The 21,605-nt window shown below is 42.2% G+C and overlaps 1 protein-coding gene across 2 annotated transcripts in view; it reads right to left on the reverse strand.

Moving 5' to 3' along the window:
• LOC100355797 (snake venom 5'-nucleotidase) overlaps window positions 1–21,605 on the reverse strand; it is a 107,001-nt gene that overhangs the window by 76,389 nt on the left and 9,007 nt on the right. The window contains exon 2 of one of the 2 annotated variants that reach the window (XM_008262266.4): window positions 2,150–2,301. The exons of the other annotated variant lie outside the window; for it this stretch is intronic. Within the exon in view, the coding sequence (XP_008260488.4) occupies window positions 2,150–2,301 (152 nt within the window). The remainder of the gene's footprint in view (window positions 1–2,149; window positions 2,302–21,605) is intronic. 2 annotated transcript variants of the gene reach the window in all.

The following is a 21,605-nucleotide window of genomic DNA, read 5'->3' on the forward strand; positions in this document are numbered from 1 at the left end:
TGAAAAATGCACATAAAAAAACTAGAAGGAAATATCATAAAAGGTTAATCTAAAATGATGGCATTATGAGTGACTACTTTCTGATTCTTGGTACTTTCTGCATTCTCCAGATTGCATTAAAGTCATTTAAAAACAAGTTAAATGTCAAAACAAAAATACAATATAATACTTAGAAAACTGATAAACAATATAACAAACAGGGTTAGCTATTTCTTCTTACCTCTGAGTAAAACCTACCCCCAAAAGAGCTCGTAAAAATAAAACTGAAAGCACTCAAACAGGGATTTGTGGTACAAACAGTATCAAATAAACTGAAAAATAATATTGCTTAAAGCAAGTTTACACATTCCTCAAAAAAGGAGCCCAACAATTCACAGCTCAGAGGACGCTGCTAGCACCCTAGGTCTTCAGCCCTCTTAGTGCCTTAGTTTCACTGTACAGGTAGGTAGAAGGAAGTCAGGACTTAACAATCCAATTCAGTATGCGGACTAAAATCAGTAATCAAATATATCCTGGATTTAAACATAGAACATTTCTGGATTCTAACTTCTTAACTCACATGGCAATGAGCTCCAGAAATATCCATGTCTGTGGCAGACAAAACACATGAGAGAGAACAGTCCAACTGTAGGACTGACTTTTTCCTCAAACTAGATTCTTAAACTTCTCTGTCACCCAAAGAAACAAAATCCATTCAGGGTAAGAGAATGATGGCATAAGGGATGGGATCAGATGAATCATTTTGTTTGTTGACTATGTGTTCTTTCCATCCTACCTGTTCTTACATTAAATATTCCTTAGTAGAAAATCTGTCTAAAAGATTTCAGCGTGCCGGCGCCGCGGCTCACTAGGCTAATCCTCCACCTTGCGGCGCCGGCATACGAGGTTCTAGTCCCGGTCGGGGCTCTGGATTCTGTCCCGGTTGCCCCTCTTCCAGGCCAGCTCTCTGCTGTGGCCCGGGAGTGCAGTGGAGGATGGTCCAAGTGCTTGGGCCCTGCACCCCACGGGAGACCAGGATAAGTACCTGGCTCCTGCCATCGGATCAGCGCCATGAGCTGCCGCAGCGTGCTGGCCGCGGCGGCCATTGGAGGGTGAACCAACGGCAAAGGAAGACCTTTCTCTCTGTCTCTCTCTCTCACTGTCCACTCTGCCTGTCAAAAAAAAATAAATAATACAAATAAAAAATAAAAAAAGAAAAAAAAAGATTTCAGTGTTATTTTGTTCTCTAAATCAGCCTCTCCAAACTTCCAGTTTTATTACAATAACAAAAAATTTAGAAACAATTTAAGTGTAAATATGTGGCCATAAAAATAATGCTATGAAAAAGTATTTCATGTACAATATGCCAACGAATTGTATAATGATAATTAATTGCATACTTATTAATGGTTAGAATAGTAAATTTTATATTATTGATATTTTACCATAACAAAAAAATTTCATAACATGGGAAAGGGTTTACAATATTTTGTTTTATTTCTGAAGTGAAAACATTATAGTATGATGAATTACGGGAATAAATCTTAAACAATAAGTTATCCCATTGGTTCACTGTATAAAATCTAGAAAAGCTCACAGAAAAATAAAATCTCTTATACCTCCCAGATATAACCATTATCAACCACACCATATGCCTAAAATGGTATGGTGGTTAGATACAAAGATAGGTCTCTATTGATGTTAGCCCCTGTCTAAATTCTCTAATTATCTCTTCAACACAGGAAAATAATGTATCCCTTATTTTCCTTATGTATGATATTATTTTCTCAACTTTACATCTGATAAAAATAAGGAATTTAGGTATCAGTCACTTTTTTAAAAATCACCTAACCAGAGGATGGAGGAACCATGATTCAGAGCCAAGCTCTAACTCCAAAGACCATGATCTTAACCACTCTGGTAACACTTCTCATTTTTGTAAAGGCATAATTAAAATATTATCACGTAAAATCAAACCTATATTTGATTATAAATCTTCAGATTCTTTTCAACAATCCTGTTAATTGCCTCCCAAATGCTCTATTTCAGTGCCTAACAGGTGATAAATAGGATCATCTAACTCCTTATATATTACATAATCTAAAAGAAGGCTGCAGATTATCTCACAAACTTCAAATGGGAGTAAAAAGGATAGCTAACAAATACTTACCAAAAACTGCGCAATGTACTCCCAATTCATTTAAAATAGGAATCATATGCTTTCCTTTCGTTATTGTACTTAAAACTGAAGGGTTTAAGCAGTCACCACTAAAAATCAAAAGTGGATTCAGGAAACTGAACTTTTTCACAGCTGTTGCAAATCTAAAACAATAAAAAATTATGTGCTGTAATTTTATGCCTTTATCAGAAAAGAAACCATTATAAATAGCAACAGGAAAATTTTAGAAATTAGAATAAAATCTAAAATAAGTGAGAGAACATATAAAATGTTTCCAATAAAATCACTTTATATAGTCAGCAAACTTCAACCTCTTAGCATACCTGCGTTCTGAAAGGATACATGAGAAAACAGATTTCTTAAATCAATCATATTTTCCATTTAAATGTGAAATGCACTGTACCACAGAAGATGTCTTCAGTTTATAATTTGAAATTGCTATATGACATTTTAAAGCACATAAGAAAACTCAAACTATGCAACAAATATAAATCTTTAAATATAAACTATACCCTGGGAGCAACATGAAAGATTTGTCTGACGTCTTACTAAGTTCTTTAAATTAAATTTATTGCATCAAGTTTGATGTAAGATAATGCCTCTCTGCAGCCTTATAATCTAATGTTCCAATGGTAAACAAATCTTCTCAACCTCATTACTAAATACTTCCTTTATCCTATTTGCATCCCCCTGCTCTTCGCTGGAACCTACACTTCCCCTGTGGAAAGCATTTACTACACCAGCCTTTGTCCAGAGGCCATGATGCCTTCTCTGATTCCCCACCGTGAACAGAACAAGGAATGAAGGGACGGAGACAAGCATTCCTCCATGCGAATTTCAGCTTGGACAAAAAGTCTCCCTCCTTTGAAGCCTGAATCTACCACTCTCCATCTCTCCATGCCAGTGATTCCTTTGGAACCAATAGGTGTACTTCAAAAACACACCCAGGTAGCTCTGACCTGTCTCCCCCAAGGAAAACCGTCATTGGCTTCCCCCACATTCATGTTGCTTATACCTTTTCCTTTACTCCACATTCTCCATCTCGGTAGCCAGAACATCCCCTAGAAGCCTTCACTGGCTCCTCTATTTCGTTCTACTTTAGCAACTTACTGTTGTTACCAGATTTACCATCAAAAGCTAAAACCTTTTAAAGATCTCTCTGGGTACTACATGTCTTTCCAGCTATACATTCGCATTCAAAATATACTCTTGTCACCAATACCTAAGAGAAGGTCTCTAAAATTGCTGTTTCATTTGGAACTAGAAGATTCTTTTCCAAGCCAAACCAGAAAATTCTTACTAGTTCCCTAAGACTCGGTTTAATGCCTGCTGGCTCTACAAAATCTTTATGGCACATCCAAATTGCCAGCATCACTACTCTTGTGTTTTGGGGCCATTATTAAATAAAGTGTTACCTGAACATGAGCATAGTGATACTCCAACAGCCAATCTGTTTAGGTTATCTAAAAACAGCAATAGAGTGACTAGTAGGTAGGTAGAGTATACAGCATGAATGAATACACAGGACAAAGGAGTAATTAATTCACTTCCTAGGTTAAATGAAGTGGGATGGTACAAGATTTCAAACTGCACATGATTTAAAACATCAAATATTCTAGAATTTTCCATTTTATATTTTTGGGCTAAAGTTGACCACAGACAACAGAGACTATGAAAAGTAAAACCACGGTGTGTGTGGTGGGGGGAGGTGGTTACCATATATTCCTCTTTTATACACCTTATCCTCTCACACATTCTCAACAGCAGTCTATATTTGTATAAGAGTCTCAAATTAAAATCTGAGAGGGGGCCGGCACTGTGGCTCACTTGGTTAATCCTCCACCTGTGGTGCCAACATCCCATATGGGTGCCGGGTTCTTGTCCCGATTGCTCCTCTTCCAGTCCAGCTCTCTGCTGTGGCCCGGGAGGGCAGTGGAGGATGGCCCAAGAGCTTGGGCGCCTGAACCTACGTGGGAGACCAGGAGGAGGCACCTGGCTCCTGGCTTCAGATTGGTGTAGTTCCGGCCGTAGCAGCCATTGAGGGGTGAACCAGTGGAAGGAAGACCTTTCTCTCTGCCTCTCTCTCTCACTGTCTAACTCTATCTGTCAAATAAAAAAAAAAAAATCTGAGCTCCATCACCAAATATTTGGTAAATACTAAATATTACACTATTAAAATTATAACAAATATTACATAAACTTGACCTTAAAAAATCCTGTCTGGGATATAAGACTGCTGATCTCAAGTAGAATGGTGTAGATTGTAGCACACCACATTCCAATTTCAACAAACAAAAAATTTCTGACGTCAAAGAACTAAGGAAGCAAAAACAATTAAGTGATCTGAAATTCCAGAAAGCAGAAAACCTCCCTGAAGTAAGCAATCTATCACTGCTTGTTTTCTTCTCTGGGGATTATTGTCAATTATATATTACAGATGAAAACAAAGGATTGAATTTGGTCCATAGAGAAGAACTTCTCCAGAGCAAGTTCCCGAGGGAAAAAAGAAACAGGATCATTTTAGTGATGAAACAGAGCTGGTGAAATAATTTGGAAATTTTTCAAGAGTCTTAAATGTGTAGCTAATTTATCACAATATGTTTGCCACATTCTAATGTTTTCTTGATTGGTAGGGAATTTCTGTATAACATAATGCAATTTCCTGTAGCCTCATGGTTGACAGAAGATTAAAGTTCTATTACAGGAATGATAGCTGCCTGATTTGTAAGTAATGTGGTGCAGGAGACCACAAAAGAAAAGTTCTAAAGAGCAAACTGGATCTCCCAATATTTCAAGGCTAATGAGGTCAAGATTGAACAGATTCTCAATTTAAAAAATTCCAGAAAGAAAAAGCATGAGGAATAAGGAACCACCAAAGGCAGAACGAAATCTGCTAAAACTGAAATGGAAACTGACTCAGCTGACAAGATTGAGATTAGTCCCTTGTGTGATCTGTATGACCAAAGAAATGGGAATCCATTTCTGAAAAAAAGAAATCAGCATCTAGAGCTTCTACAGTTTCTTTATCTACATGGTCTGATATACAAGAAAAACTTTCTAGACATGTGAAAAGAGATATAAAATAATCTAATAAGATAAAAAAATTAGAGATGCGGTCAGTGTTTGGTCTAATGGTTAAGACTCTAGTTTGAGGCTCACCATACCACATCAGAGTGCCTGAGTTCAACTCCCAACTGTGCTTTCTGATTCCAACTTCCTACTAACCACTAATGCTGATCCTAGGAAGCATAAATAGTTATGGCTTAAGTAGCTGGGTTCCTGCCATGTACATGGAAGACCTAGACTGGGTTTACAGCTCCCAGTCTTGGACCCCTGGGCATCTGGAAACTGATGGAACTTTCCGTCTCTCTGTAAACATAAAGAAATAAGTAAATAAGATTTTAATGTAAAGGAGAGTGGAGCTGGGTTGTGACACAATGTGTTAAGCTGCCACTTTCAACACAAGCAACACTCCCATATCAGAGTGCTGAAATGAGTACCAGTTGCTCTGCTTCTGATTCAGCTCTCTGCTAACATGCCTGGAAGGCAGGGAACAATGGCCCAATTACTTGGATACCTAACACTTATGTGAGAGACACAGATGGAGTTCCTGGCTCCTGCCTTTGGCCTGGACCAGCCCTGGATGTTGTGGCCTTTTAGGGAGTGAACCAGCAGAATTAAAATCAATCAATAAATCTCTCTCTCTCTCTCTCTCTCTCTCTTTCTCTCTCCTCTCTCTTCCCCTTTCTCTTCCTCTCTGCCTTTGATATAAAATAATTTAAAAATATATACAGAGAAGAAATCCACAGATTATTCAGATATAGAAGTTTTCGAACAAGGACTTTAAAATAATGAAAATATTAAAGAAATTAGAAGGAAAAAGGATGGATAAAATAGAAAATTTCAACAGAAAGCCAAGCAGGGGTTGGCACTGTGGCATAGCAGGTAAAGCCGCCACTTACAGTGCCAGCATTCCATATGGGTGCCAGTTCAAGTCCCAGCTGTTCCACTTCTGATCCAGCTCTTTGCTATGGCCTGGGAAGCAGTAGAAGATGGCCCAAGTCCTTGGGCCCCTGCACCAGTGTGGGAGACCTGGAGGAAGCTCCTGGCTCCTGGTTTCGGATCAACACAGCTCCAGTCATTGTGGCCAATTAGTGAGTGAACCAGCAGATGGAAGACATCTCTCTCTCTCTCTCTCTCTCTCTCTCTCTCTCTCTGCCTCTACTTCTCTCCCTGTATAACTCTGCTTTCAAATAAATAAATAAATCTTAAAAAAAGCAGAAATTATAGAACTTCAAAATTGCTTGTTATTTTATGAAACTACTCAAACTTAAGCACAGACCAAAATAAAAAAAAAAAAAAAAACAGGGTCAGCAAAGCAGTATATAAAATATGTGGTAAAAAAATTTTTTTAATCATATACAACACACATCCAGAAAGGAGAAGGAAAAAGTGAATGGAACCAAAACAACACTTGAAAAGATACAACTAATAACTTCAGAGGCTGTTAAAAAACACTCACCCACATGATCAAGAATCTCAGTGAACCACAAGAAAAATAACTAAAAAGAAGAACATACCTTAGCACATCATAGTCAACCTGCTATCCAAAGAAAGACAAAGAAAAAAAATTTAAAGTAGAGGCTGATGTTGGTGGTGGGAGGTATTACTGATGACTGATACTGCAACATAAATTTTAGAAGTCAGACAATATTAAAATGGCATGTTTAAAGTCCTGAAAAGAAAAACTGCAAACCTAGGATTTTATACTCAACAATAAGTTACTAAAAAATGAATGGGAAGTAAAAATATTTAGGATTTCTGGGAGACCCCAAGATAACTGAATAGAGATACCCAGAGTTCACCTGTTCCTCCAGAGAACCAAAATAACAGGCAAGTACAAATAGCTGCATTTTGAGGTAAGTGCCCAAAAAGGAACATGAGCTACCCTGGACTTGTAGGACTTGGAGACCTGGGATGGTCAAACAGAGAGAGAGGAACAAACTGCAGACATGGCCGTGACACATACCCCATGACTAAGGGGAATCCATGGGGGGTGGGGGTGCGGGAATAAACAGGAGCACACCAGCAGACCTCCTCTCCAGGGTGTCCACATGCCAGCAATCCTAGATACAGGAGTGATCTATAATCGTCATCGGCTTGGAGTCCCCAAGGCTGGAGTATGCATGAGAGCGGAAATCACAATGTCTCCCAGCTCCAACTCTCAGAGATCAGGCTGCGGCTCTGAGGCACCATCTTGGGAAAGGATCCACTTTCAGAATCCATGCTGGCTTAGGGGACAGAAGCCCCAGTATATATCACTACCTCTGGGGCCCTACAGACATCCCACCACACTGGCAAAAATGAATTGCAGCCTGAAACTCAAACAGGCTAGGCATTATAACTGGCACCTGAACATTGTAAACTAAGCAGCACTCTGCACTACAAGGGACACATGGTTCAGGCACAGCAAGGTGGACCTCGCCCCACCTGCCAACAGACTGAAGGATGAGCCCCCTCCCCCAGTGCCTCCTGCCTCAGGCAACACATGTCACACCTAAGTCCCACACAGGCCCACCAGACCTCAGGCCAGCACGGCTCTGGCTCCCGATCCACCCTGCTGTTACCACAGCCGCCACAGAGGGCCAAGTGCCCCAGCTCAACCTCAGACCAGTGTACCTGCGGCCTCAGACACAGGGGGCTGAGGCCCAGTACTTTCATGAACCCCAGACCCACCCCTCAGACTGCCAACAGAACCCACACACCTCTACTGGGACTAAAGAGCTGCCCCATAGCGCGCTGGCTGTAGCGGCCATTTGGAGGGCGAACCAACGGAAAAAAAGGAAGACCTCTCTCTCTCTCTCTCTCTCTAACTCTGCCTGTCAAAAAAAATAAAAAAAAAGAGCTGACCCATGCCAGCTACTGCTGCCATTAATTACAGAGGAAAAAGCAATATGGAGACTACACCAGAGCATCAAACTGGAACTAAAGCCAAACTGACACCCAAAGACACATATTTTTTGTAAAAGATAGATTAACTTATTTATTTATTTAAAAGGCAGAGTTACAGAGAGGCAGAGATAGAAAGAGAATCTTCCGGGCCGGCGCCGCGGCTCACTAGGCTAATCCTCCGCCTTGTGGCACCGGCACACCGGGTTCTAGTCCCAGTCGGGGTGCCGGATCCTGTCCCCGTCACCCCTCTTCCAGGCCAGCTCTCTGCTGTGGCCCGGGAGTGCAGTGGAGGATGGCCCAAGTCCTCAGGCCCTGCACCCCATGGGAGACCAGGAGAAGCACCTGGCTCCTGCCATTAGATCAGCACTGTGCACCGGCCGCAGCGCGCCGGCCGCGGCGGCCATTGGAGGGTGAACCAACGGCAAAGGAAGACCTTTCTCTCTGTCTCTCTCTCACTGTCCACTCTGCCTGTCAAAAAAAAATGAGAGAGAGAATCTTCCATCCACTGGTGCACTCTCCAGTTGGCTGCAATGGCAGGAGCTGTGCCGATCTGAACCAGGAGCCAGGAGCTTCTTCCCACGTGGGTGCAGGGTCCCAAGGACTTGGGCCAGCTTCTACTGCTTTCCCAGGCCATAGCAGAGAGCCGGATCAGAGGTGGAGCAGTTGGGACTCAACACTACAGATGCCGTGGTTGGTGGCTTTACCTGCTATGCCACAGCACTGGTCCTTGTTATATGCATTTTTAAACTATAAATTGCTATGTAAACCCTGCCTTAGCTCCAAAACAGAAGCTGTAATGTGTGGTGCATCACTATTATTTACTTAAAAATTCCACTGGTATTTTTCTTTGAAATACAGCTCATTTAGATGTATAATGGCTATCTACTAAATATTTGGAACTTTTCGAGTTATCTTTTTTTTTTTTTTTTTGACAGGCAGAGTGGATAGTGAGAGAGAGAGACAGAGAGAAAGGTCTTCCTTTGCCGTTGGTTCACCCTCCAATGGCCGCCACAGCTGTCGCGCTGCGGCTGGCACACCGCGCTGATCCGAAGGCAAGAGCCAGGTACTTATCCTGGTCTCCCATGGGGTGCAGGGCCCAAGCACTTGGGCCATCCTCCACTGCCTTCCCGGGCCACAGCAGAGAGCTGGCCTGGAAGAGGGGCAACTGGGACAGAATCCGGCGCCCCGACCGGGACTAGAACCTGGTGTGCCAGCGCCACTAGGTGAAGGATTAGCCAGCCTAGTGAGCCACGGCGCCGGCCGAGTTATCTTTCAAGTATTGAGTGATAGTTTAATTTTGTACAGAGAGAGCATACTCTATGTAACAGACCGTTGAGGTTTTTATACTTGTTTGTGTTCTATTTTGTTAGATAATTAAGTGTCTTCCACGAAGCAGAAATATATTTTGTTGTTTGGTATAATGTTCTATATGTCAATTTTGAACCAGCAGATAAAAGATTTCCATCTTAATAGTTCGCTCTCTCTTCTCTTTCTCCCTTTTCCTCTCCCCGTGTCTGCTTCCCTTTCTCCCTCTCATTCTGCCTTTTTTTAAAAGATTTTATTCTTTATTTATTTGAAAGAGAGTTACAGAGAGATATAGAGACAGAGAGAGAGGTCTTCCTTCTGCTGGTTCACTCCCCACATGGCCACAACAGCCGGAGCTGCACCAATCCAAAGCCAGGAGCCAGGAGCTTCTTCCTGGTCTCCCAAATGGGTGCAGGGGCCCAAGGATTTGGGCCATCCTCCACTGCCTTACCAGGCCACAGCAGAGCACTAGATTGGAAGAGGAGCAGCCGGGATTAGAACATGTGCCCATATGGGATGCCAGCGCTTCAGGCCAGGGCATTAACCCGCTGTGCCATAGCACCGGCCCCTCATTCTGCCTTTCAAGTAGGCAAAAATAAGCATTTAAGAAAATAAGACTTAGGGTTCGTGCCACAGTTCACTAGGCTAATCCTCCACCTGTGGCGCCAACACCCCAGGTTCTAGTCCTGGTCGGGGCGCCAGATTCTGTCCCGGTTGCCCCTCTTCCAGTCCAGCTCTCTGCTGTGGCTTGGAAGTGCAGTGGAGGATGGCGCAAGTGCTTGGGCCCTGCACCCACATGGGAGACCAGGAGGAAGCACCTGGCTCCTGGCTTCAGATCAGCACAGCGCGCTGGCCGTAGCGGCCATTTGGGGGGTGAACCAATGGAAAAAGGAAGACCTTTCTCTCTGTATCTCTCTCACTGACTCTGCAAGTCCAAAAAAAAAAGACTTAGGAAAAAATAGTGCAAGCCATATGCGATGACTGATGAGTGTTCCATCTAACATGGTAGAGAGCAACAGTTCTTAGAGTTCCTCTGATTATTAGCATCATCATCTCCTGGAAATTTACTAGAAATTCAAATTCTCAGGCCGAAGCCCAATTCTAGAGTCAGAAACTCTAGGAGGAGGAACCTAAGTCTGTGTTTTAACCAGCCTTCTGGGTAATTCTGATGCATAAAAAATTTAATAACCACATTACAAAAGAAACCAGAAAAAGAAAAAGCTGTTAAAAATAGGCCATAGGGGCCAGCACTGTGGTGTAGCAGGTAAAGCTGTCGCCTAGGGTGACTTCCCATGTGGACACCAGTTCGAGTCCAGGCTGCTCCACTTCCAATCCAGCTCCCTGATAATGTGCCTGGCAAAGCAGCAGAAGATGGCCCAATCTGCGTGGGCCCCTGCACTCACATGGGAGACCCAGAATAAGCTCCAGGCTCCTGGCTTTGGATCAACCCGGCTCCACATTGTGGCCATTTGGGGAGTGAACCCGAGGATGGAAGACCTCTCCCTCGCTCCCTGCCTCCCTCCCTCCCTCTCTCTGCCTCTGCTTGTCTGTAACTCTGCCTTTCAAATAAATAAATAAATCTTTTTTAAAAAAAGTTCTTGTGATATTATTTTTAAAAATAGGCCATAACCTCAGAATCAGCCCTTAAGTTATTCAGATCTGGCTGAAGAGCCCATGAGAGTATTTTAGGCATGGAAAGCCAAGACACTCTGGGAAAAAAAAAAAAAAAAAAAAAAAAAAAACCTAAATGAAAGATCTCTGCGAGTGAGATCCTAGTAGAAATAACGGGCCATCAAAGAAAGAGGTACCTTTCTCTGAAGGGAGGAGAGAACTTCCACTTTGACTATGACCCTGTCGGAATAAGATCGCAGTTGGTGAACCCAAAAGGCTTCCATAGCCTTGGCAACTCATGACTAGAGCCTAGGGAGATTACTGACGCCATAAACAGAGTGTCAAATTGTTAAGTCAACAACAGGAGTCATTGTGTACTTACTTCTCATGTGGGATCTGTCCTTAATGTGTTGTCCAATGTGAAGTAATGCTATAACTAGAACTGAAACAGTATTTTTACACTTTGTGTTTCTGTGTGGGTGCAAACTGATGAAATCTTTACTTAATATATACTAAATCGATCTTCTGTATATAAAGATAATTGAAAATGAATCTTGATGTGAATGGAATGGGAGAGGGAGCGGGAGATGGGAGGGGTACGAGTGGGAAGGAAATTATGGGGGGGGGCAATGTAATCCATAAACTGTACTTTGGAAATTTATATTTACTAAATAAAAAAATAGGCCATAAATGCAGTTTTACTCTTTGGAAAGGCTATAAAAATTATTTGGGGATAAATAAATATATTAAATGAGAGAAAGTTGTAAGAGTTCTCCTGAGGAGATGCTGAGTTTGATTTTAGACACATAGAATATACTACTGATTGAGACTTCAAAGTGAATTTTCCCAACTGGCAGATCAAAATATAGGACTGAAAAAGAGGTTAGGGCTAGTTTATAGATCTGGGAATAGAATATATGAAATACTCAGTTCCAAAAGAGCTTATAAATTGCTACTCTGCTAGAGAAATCTCTACACACTGCTTTGTATTAACAAGATAAACAGAAATAGCCCTTGCCTTGCTGTCAACAATTTACAACCTTTGGGCTGGTGTTGTGGCACAGCAGGTTAAACTGCTGCCCTTTATACTGGCATCCCATATGAGCCACCAACTGAAGATCCGGCTGCTCTGCTTCTGATACAGCTCCTTGCTAATGTGCCTGGGAAAGTAGCAGAAGGTGGAGTAAGTGTGTGGGTCCCTACCACTCAGCTGGGAAACCCAGACTGAGTTCCTGGCTCCTGGCTTCTGTCCCAGATATTGCGGTCATTTTGGAAGTGAGCCAGCCGACAGAAGATCTCTGTCTTTCCCTCTCCCTCTACAACTTTGCCTTTCAAATAATTTTATTTTAAAAATCTACAGTCTCAACTCCTTTACACTAAAAACTTATTAAGAACCTCAAAAAGCTTTTTATCTGGGTTATACCTGTCACTACTTTACCATATTAGAAATTAAAACTGAGAAATTAATATATGTTGTTATGGATTTAAATAGCAATAAACCCATTAAATGTATTTTTAAGAAGACTATCTTTTCAAAAACAAAAACAGGGCCAACGCTGTGGCACTGAAGGTTAAGCCACTGCTTGCAATGCTGCCATCCTATATCAAAGTGTCTGCTGAAGTCCCAACAGCTCTGCTTCCAATCCAGGTTCCTGCTAATGTGCCTGAGAAGGAAGAAGAAAATGGCCCAACTGTTTGGGCCCCTGTCACCCACTTAGGAGACCTGGATAGAGTTCCTGGCTCCTGGCTTCCACCTGATACAGCCCCTGTTGCTGCAGCTATTTAGGCAGTGAACCAGTAGATAGTTCATTATCACCAGATCTCTCTCTCTCCCTCTCCCTCTCCCTCTCCCACTCCCCCCCCCAAAATAAATAAATCTTTCAAAAATAAAAACAGTGAGAATAGTCTGTCATTGTTTCAATATGATTATACCTCAACAACATGTAGTTCAATCCCAAAAGTCTTATGTTAATGATACTAAGCGGGCGGAAATTTTATTCAGTTATGCTATCTAGAGGTAAAGTCTTTGGAAAATGATTAAATTGTATTAGATCATTAGGGGGGGCCTCCATGACTGAATCCTGGTGTATATCTTTTATTTTAAAAGATTTATTTATTTATTTCAAAGTCAGAGTTACACAGAGAGAGAAGAAGAGGTAGAGAGAGAGGTCTTCCTTCCACTGGTTCACTCCCCAGTTGGCCACAATGGCCAGAGCTGCACTGATCCAAAGCCAGGAGCCAGGAGCTTCTTCCAGGTCTCCCACATGGGTGTTGGGGCCCAAAGCCTTGGACCATCTTCTACTGCTTTCCCAGGCCATAGCAGCGAGCTGGAGCAGAAATGGAGCAACTTGGACTCTAATCGGTGCCCATATGGGATGCCGGCACTGCAGGCAGCAGCTTTACCCACTATGCCACAGCACCCACCCCTCTGGTGGCTTCTGAAGAGGACACATACATAAACAACATACATCCTCCCTGTCTCCTACCATGTGATACCATATGTCACCTCAAGATGGCAAGAATAGCATACCACAGGCCAAACCAAGAGGTCTTGTCTAATCTTAGATGTGAGCCTCTAGAAATGTGAACTAAAATAAACTCCTTTTCTTTATAAAGTTATCCTTTCTCAGGTATTTTTTTAGTAACAAAAGCTAATAATACAGACTTCTGCAAACCTCTTTTATGTCGATCTAAATAGAGACAGCCAAAGTCTTGTATCAGCTGGTAGATTCAAGATCTTGGGCCATCTTCCACTGCTTACCTAGGTGCATTAGCAGGGAGCTAGATCACAAGTGGAGCAGCCAGGACTCGAACTGGTGCCCCTATGGAATACCAGTGTCATGAGTGGTCACTTAACCTGCTGTGCCACAATGCTGGCCCCAATACCAGTTTCTTAATGGTTGGTTTCAGTGTGGTATTTGAAACCACTTTAATTAAATTTCAATTCTATAAAGCCTTGAGACAACAAGTGTGAACAAAGCAAATAACATCTATTAAGATGTTATGAGGGGCCGACGCTGTGGCATAGTGGGTAAAGCCACTGGCTGCAGTGCCAGCATCCCATAGGGGCACCAGTTCAAGACCTGGCTGCCCTACTTCCGATCCAGCTCTCTGCTATGGCCTGGGAAAGCAGTAGAAGATGGCCCAAGTCCTTGGGCCCCTGCATCCACGTGGGAGACCCGGAAGAATCTCCTGACTCCTGGCTCCTGGCTTTGGATAGGCGCAGCTCTGGCCGTTGCGGTCAACTGGGGAGTGAACCATTGGATGGAAGACCTCTCTCTGTCTCCCCATCTCTCTCTGCCTCTCCTTCTTTCTGCCTCTCCTTCTCTGCGTAACTCTGACTTTCAAATAAATAAATAAATCTTTTTAAGAACTGTTATGAAAAGGGCTAGCACTGGGATGTAATGAATGAGTTAGGCCACCACCTTAAGTTGCCACCATCCCATATGGGCACCTGTTCAAGTCCCAGCTGCTCTACTTCCAATCTGGCTCCCTAATAATGCACCTGGGAAAGCAATGCTGAAGATAGCTCAGGTCCTTGGGCCCCTGCACCCACATGAGAGACCGAGATGAAGCTCTTGGTTCCTGGCTTTGGCCCAGCCCAGCTCTAGCTGTTGCAGCCATTTGGAGAGTGAACCAGTGGGCAGAAGATCTCTCTCCCACTCTCTCTCTCTAACTCTGCCTTTTGAACAAATGAAATAAATCCTCTTAAAAAAAAGATGTTTTATGAAAATAATCTGGACTTTGAGAACTTCGAAAATGGTTTCATAAAACCCTCTATGGGCCCCTGGCCTGGATTATACTTTGAGTACTGTCAATCAGATTTATAATCTAAGTAATGGCTAAACCTCAAAAGTAAATAAATATATGCTGTACATGGAACATATTTTTCTAATCAGCTCGTACTCATTCCTTCAACCTCAGCTTAAACACTCCCCAGGGGAACATTGCCATATTCCTTCACAACTAACTGAGGAGGTATCTTGTCAGGCATTCTCACTGCACTTATCCATGATCATTTTATCTTTATTTATGAAATATTATGTCTGCTTAAAGCTAGACTAAATGTCCCACAAGGGCTGGGGTCATGTCCAGTCTTGTTCATAGTTATATCACCAGCATCTGTCCCACTCCCTAAGACCTGTTTTCAATACAGAGTCAGAATGATTCTTTCAGAATCTAAGTTGCTTTCTATCATTCCTCTGCTAATACCTTCCAGTGGCTTCCCAGTTCATTCAAGGTAAGTGGCAAAATGGTCAGCATGGCCCACACAGCTTCCTCTGATCTGATTCCTGCTACACTTCTGATTTCATCCCCTACCAATATGGCCATCAGTTACTCAGGTCCAGCCTCTGTAGCCTCTTGATGTTCATGGAAGCCTGTAAGCACACATTCTCACCTCAGAGCCTTTGCTCTGGCAATTTCCTCAGCCTGCAACTCTTCCTCTGTAGACAGCCAAAAGTCTCACATGGCCTGACTTCACTCAGTTCTCTCCTCACACAACACCTTATTACTGAGGCCTTATCTAAGTGACCTTTCTCAAAGTAGCAACCATCCCAACCTCTATTCTCCATTCACATCAACACTCTTCTCATTCTCCTTATCCTGCACTATTTTCCTCCATAGTATTTATTACCATCTGACATATTATATATTTTCTTATTTATTGTCTGCTTCCTTAAATAAACATAAAAATAATTTTTCTCTTCTGTTCCCCACTATATCCTGAAGGTCTAGAATAGTCCCAAGCACCACACATTTAATAATTGACACATAGTTGTTGAATTCTATGAGCCATGTACTCTATACCTGGTATGCTGTCATTGAGTATTTGTTGAACCAAATAAATACTGAATGAATCCCTGCTTCAATACAAAGAAGCAGAAACAGTGGTAGGATATACCAGTATTTTGGAGTAGAGAATTTATGACATCTTAGAGTTAAAATGAAAAAGTACTCTTAACTAAAGTCAAAATGGTCCAGAGTTGTCACCAATCCAAATAACCACCACTTCTTTCAGCACCCTCTTTGCTAGGAATAACATTTAGGAACTGAAATATTCTTGGAAATGCCAACCATAAAAGAGCTTCTTTTCATCATTTGAGTAGTTTAGAAATAAGATACTTTCACAGTTCCTTCAAAGGCAAGTCACTAACTTGTACTATGCAGTAGTATTTCTTCATATGTTTTCTGAGTTTCACATTTTTGACTTTCCAAAGACATTGCAGCTCCATAATCTCCTGCTTTACCCAAGAAGCTGGTGTTTTCATTTATACGACTAATAGGTAGATGAATGGTATGTCTGAATAAAAGAATGAAAAAAGTCCTACAATAAAACCCCCAAGAGCTTTTGCTGAACAATACAGCCCATACAAAAATGCCATTTCCCAAAGACTACTCCACCACCTGCAATATATTATTTTTAAGTCCTCAGAAGTCGACCCATAGCTTTTCCTTGGGTTTCCACAAATATTGAAAAATATTCTTTTAAAAAAATCAATGACATTCATGAACCTACACTTGTTAGAGGTTGAATTGTGTCCACTCAAAAAATGAAAATAAAAAGTTGAAGTCCTAAGCCTCAGGTTCCATAAAAGTGACCTTATTTGGAAATAGAATCTTTGCAAGTTAAGATGAGGTCCTCTGGGTAGGCATTAATCCAATGGCAAGTATTCTTATAAAACAATGGAAATTTGGACCCAGAACACACAGATAGAGAATGCCATGTGAAGAAAAAACTGAACTGGAGGAATACATCTATAGCCAAAGAATACCAAGAATTGCTGGACTTCATGAGAAGCTAGCAGAAGTGTAGAACAGATTCTTTCAGACCCCTTGAAGGAATCAGCCTTGCCAATACCCGGATTTCAGACTTCTAGCCTCCAGAATATGAGACAATAAATCCCTATCTTTTCAAACCACCTGGTTTGTGCTACTTTATCACATCAATCTGAATAAACTAACACAATATTGATATAAATAATTGAATAAACAAATGAGGGAAAAGAAACAAACCTCCCATTCAGAAGTATTTGAGATAATTAATGTAGATACTTTGCCCTCAAGGAGGTAGAACATTTTAACTCACTATTTCTTTATGTTTTGGCTATGCTTGGTGACTTCCTTCCAAAGACTACAAAAGAGTAATTTCTGAAAGGTTAACTTTACAGTGGAAAAATCTGATGAAAGTCAGTAGCAACAGTGGTAAGTCATATCATTAATATGTTCTCCTAAAATGATGTGATGAAAATGACATTTCATTTCTATTTTCTTACTTCCCCTCCCCCAAAAAGATCATAACCCCAGTCTAATCATGATGAAAACACTATATAAATCCTAACTAAAGGACCTCATACAAAGTACCTGGCCAGCACTAATAAAAAAAAATTCAAGGTCATTAAAAGTTTAGAGAAACTCTCACAGTCAAAAGGAGCCTAAAGAATCATGAACCAAAGGCAATGCAATATTCTGTATAGGAGGGGTGGGAAACATGCCCCCTGCAGGCTGTATAATTCCCGCAAAATCACTCAGTCTGGTCCTGCCAAGACAACCACAGGTAGGACTGGAAATTCAATAAATCTATAGTAGGCTAATTTTTCTTTGATAATTTTGTATGGCTCATGAATGATGTTAGAAATATCCAAATTAGAGGGGTGGAGCCAAGATGGCGGAATAGTGAGGGCGCGCACCGATAGTCCGGGAAAATTTAGTTTAATAAAAGGGGAGTTACGATAGCCTCAGAAAAAAGAACCAGGAAAATATTGCAGAGGAAACTCTTCTGGATCCAGTGGCCGTGAATCGGAGGACCTACTGGGAGAACAAGGTCGCCCACCACGCGGAAGCCGAGCCGCGGGACCGAGCCGCGGGACCGAGCTGCGCAAGCTGCAGGGTCTGCACGCCAGTGCTCGAAGGGGAGTGCGTGCCACACAGACAACAGCAGGGAGACTTGGGACGTCCAGGGCTCCGAGTCCACACATCGGCGCTGGAAGGGGAGCGGACCTGCATGGAGAGCGTGGGAGCCCACAGTTCGGGACACCAGCGGCAGACTCAACACACCAGTGCTGGAACGCGAGGTGAGCCGAACCTCAATAACCCGAGACACCGGCAGGCAAGCGGAGAGAGGAGACTAGAGGGAACAACCCCCGGGGGCGGGGGGGAACTTCACCAAGCTAACTGGAAGAGAGAGAGAGGAAAAAAAAAAAAGGTGACTGGTACGGACACGGGTTTCTCTCTCTCCGCTCACCTCTCAAGGGCGAGCAAGACAAAGAGCAGGCGCCATCTTGGACATACATCATAAGCAGAGCGACCTCAGGGCTGCACCGGCCCTGAGCCTAGCAGAAAAATCTGACTCTGGGCGGGGCGAATTAACAGGAGATTAGGACCTAGTAAATTTGTGGTGCTACTGAACTGAGACTGTGAAAAAAGAGACGGTGGGGGAGAGAACTCACGGAATTCACGTGAGCACTCTCCAGAGACGCTACAATTCCGTAACTTTGGCAACCCAGTGGGAGACTGAAGGAGAATTTGAGCCCACTCTGAAGGCCGAACAGATTCCCTGTGTGGTCCTTGGGAAAGAGCTTCTGATCTCTGGCTCCTGCGGGTATATCATTTGCCTGCTAACTACCTCCAACTTCGTTCAGCTGTGCAGAATAACTTCCCTTTTGAATCAAAAAGAGAGAGAGAGAGAGAGAGAGAGGTTTACCACACCTAACCTGGGAGTGTCACCTTTGGCACACCAAACAGAGCTCTCAGGCCACACCCATCTCAAGCCCTAAGGCTCCATCAAAAACAGATAGTCCACTTAATCTAGAGTCATAGTATAACAAGAAAAAGCACCACAGTGAAGAAACCAAATATCTCCAATATGCCAAATAAGAAACGCAAAAACCAAGGTAATAAAAACAAGGAAGTCACCATGAAGCCCTCAAATGAAAAAGACACCCCAATTCAAGATTATGAGGATGATGACACAGAAGAAATGCAAGAAGCAGATCTCAAAAAATTGATAAGAACATTAAGAAGTTCTCAAAAACAAATTCCTGAACTACAGAAATCCTTAATGGACAAGATAGAAAATCTCTCTCGTGAAAATGAAATATTAAGGAGGAATCAAAATGAAACGAAACAACTAGTACAACAGGAAACTGGGATAGTGACTGCAGTGAAGAATTCAATAGATCAAATGAAAAACACAATAGAGAGCCTTACAAACAGAATGGGAGAAGCAGAAGAGAGAATATCTGACTTAGAAGACAGAGAACAGGAAAGGATACAGTCAAACCAAAGAAAAGAAGAGGAAATTAGAAATCTAAAACATATTGTCAGGAATCTTCAGGATACTATTAAAAAACCCAACATTTGGGTTCTAGGAGTTCCTGAAGGCATGGAGAGGGAGAAAGGATTAGAAGGCCTTTTTAGTGAGATATTAGCAGAAAATTTCCCAGGTTTGGAGAAGGACAGAGAAATCCTAGTACAGGAAGCTCACAGAACCCCTAATAAACACGACCAAAAGAGATCCTCACCACGACACGTTGTAATTAAACTCTCCACAGTGAAACATAAAGAAAAGATCCTAGGCCGGCGCCGCGGCTCACTAGGCTAATCCTCCGCCTAGCGGCGCCGGCACACCGGGTTCTAGTCCCGGTCGGGGCATCGGTTCTGTCCCGGTTGCCCCTCTTCCAGGCCAGCTCTCTGCTGTGGCCAGGGAGTGCAGTGGAGGATGGCCCAGGTGCTTGGGCCCTGCACCCCATGGGAGACCAGCAAAAGCACCTGGCTCCTGGCTCCTGCCATCGGATCAGCGCAGTGCACCGGCCGCAGCGCGCCAGCCGCGGCGGCCATTGGAGGGTGAACCAACGGCAAAAGGAAGACCTTTCAATCTGTCTCTCTCTCTCTCTGTCCACTCTGCCTGTCAAAAAAAATAAATAAATAAAAATAAAAATAAAAAAAATAAAAAAAAAGAAAAGATCCTAAAATGTGCATGAGAGAAACGTCAGATTACTCTCAGAGGATCTCCAATCAGACTCACAGCTGACTTCTCATCAGAAACTCTACAAGCTAGGAGGGAATGGCGAGATATAGCCCAGGTACTAAGAGAGAACAACTGCCAGCCCAGAATATTATATCCTGCAAAGCTATCATTTGTGAATTAAGGTGAAATAAAGACTTTTCATAACAAACAGAAATTGAAAGAATTTGTTGCCACTCGTCCAGCCCTGCAAAAGATGCTTAAAGATGTGTTACACACAGAAACACAGAAACACGGTCATCAATATGAAAGAAGGTAAAAGAAGGAAACCAAGGAAGGAAAGCTCACAGCAAAAGATCACAGGGAATTCAAAGCATATATTAGAACTTATCTTTGGCAAATGGCAGGGCAAAGTTACCACTTATCATTAGTCACATTGAACGTGAATGGCCTGAACTGTCCAGTTAAAAGACACCGATTGGCTGATTGGGTTAAGGAACAAAACCCATCTATTTGCTGCTTACAAGAAACACATCTTTCAACAAAGATCCATACAGACTGAAGGTGAAAGGCTGGAAAAAGATATACCATGCCAACAGAAATGAAAAAAGAGCGGGCGTAGCCATCTTAATATCAGACACCATAAACTTTACCACAAAAAACGTTAAGAGAGACAAAGAGGGACACTACATAATGATTAAGGGATCAATTCAACAGGAAGATATAACAATTATCAATGTATATGCACCTAACTACAGGGCACCGGTTTATATAAAAGATTTGTTAACGAACTTAAAGGGAGACTTAGACCCCAATACAATAGTACTGGGGGACTTCAATACTCCACTCTCAGAAATAGACAGATCAATAGGACAGAAGATCAACAAGGAGACAGTAGATTTAAACGACACTATAGCCCAAATGGATCTAACAGATATCTACAGAACTTTCAATCCTACAGCTAAAGATTTTACATTCTTCTCAGCAGTACATGGAACCTTCTCTAGGATTGACCACATACTAGGCCATAAAGCAAGTCTCAGCAAATTCAAAAGAATTAGAATCATACCATGCAGCTTCTCAGACCATAAAGGAATGAAGTTGGAAATTAGCAACTCAGGAATCCCTAGAGCATATGCAAATACATGGAGATTGAACAACATGCTCCTGAATGAACAATGGGTCATAGAAGAAATCAAAAGAGAAATCAAAAACTTTCTGGAAGTAAATGAGGATAACAGCACAACATACCAAAACTTATGGGACGCAGCAAAAGCAGTGTTAAGAGGAAAGTTTATATCAATAGGTGCCTACATCAAGAAATTGGAAAGGCACAAAATAGATGAGCTTTCAATTCACCTCAAGGATCTAGAAAACCTACAGCAAACCAGACCCAAATCTAGTAGGAGAAGAGAAATAATTAAAATCAGAGAAGAAATCAACAGGATTGAATCAAGAAAAACATTCCAAAAAATCAGCAAAACGAGGAGCTGGTTTTTTGAAAAAATAAACAAAATTGACACCCCGTTGGCCCAACTAACTAAAGAAAGAAGAGAAAAGACCCAAATCAATAAAATCAGAGATGAAAAAGGAAACGTAACAACAGACACCACA

This window comes from Oryctolagus cuniculus, chromosome 14 (genome assembly GCF_051225735.1).
Source record: "Oryctolagus cuniculus isolate XC-2025 breed Fujian yellow rabbit chromosome 14, ASM5122573v1, whole genome shotgun sequence".
Taxonomy (NCBI): domain Eukaryota; kingdom Metazoa; phylum Chordata; class Mammalia; order Lagomorpha; family Leporidae; genus Oryctolagus; species Oryctolagus cuniculus.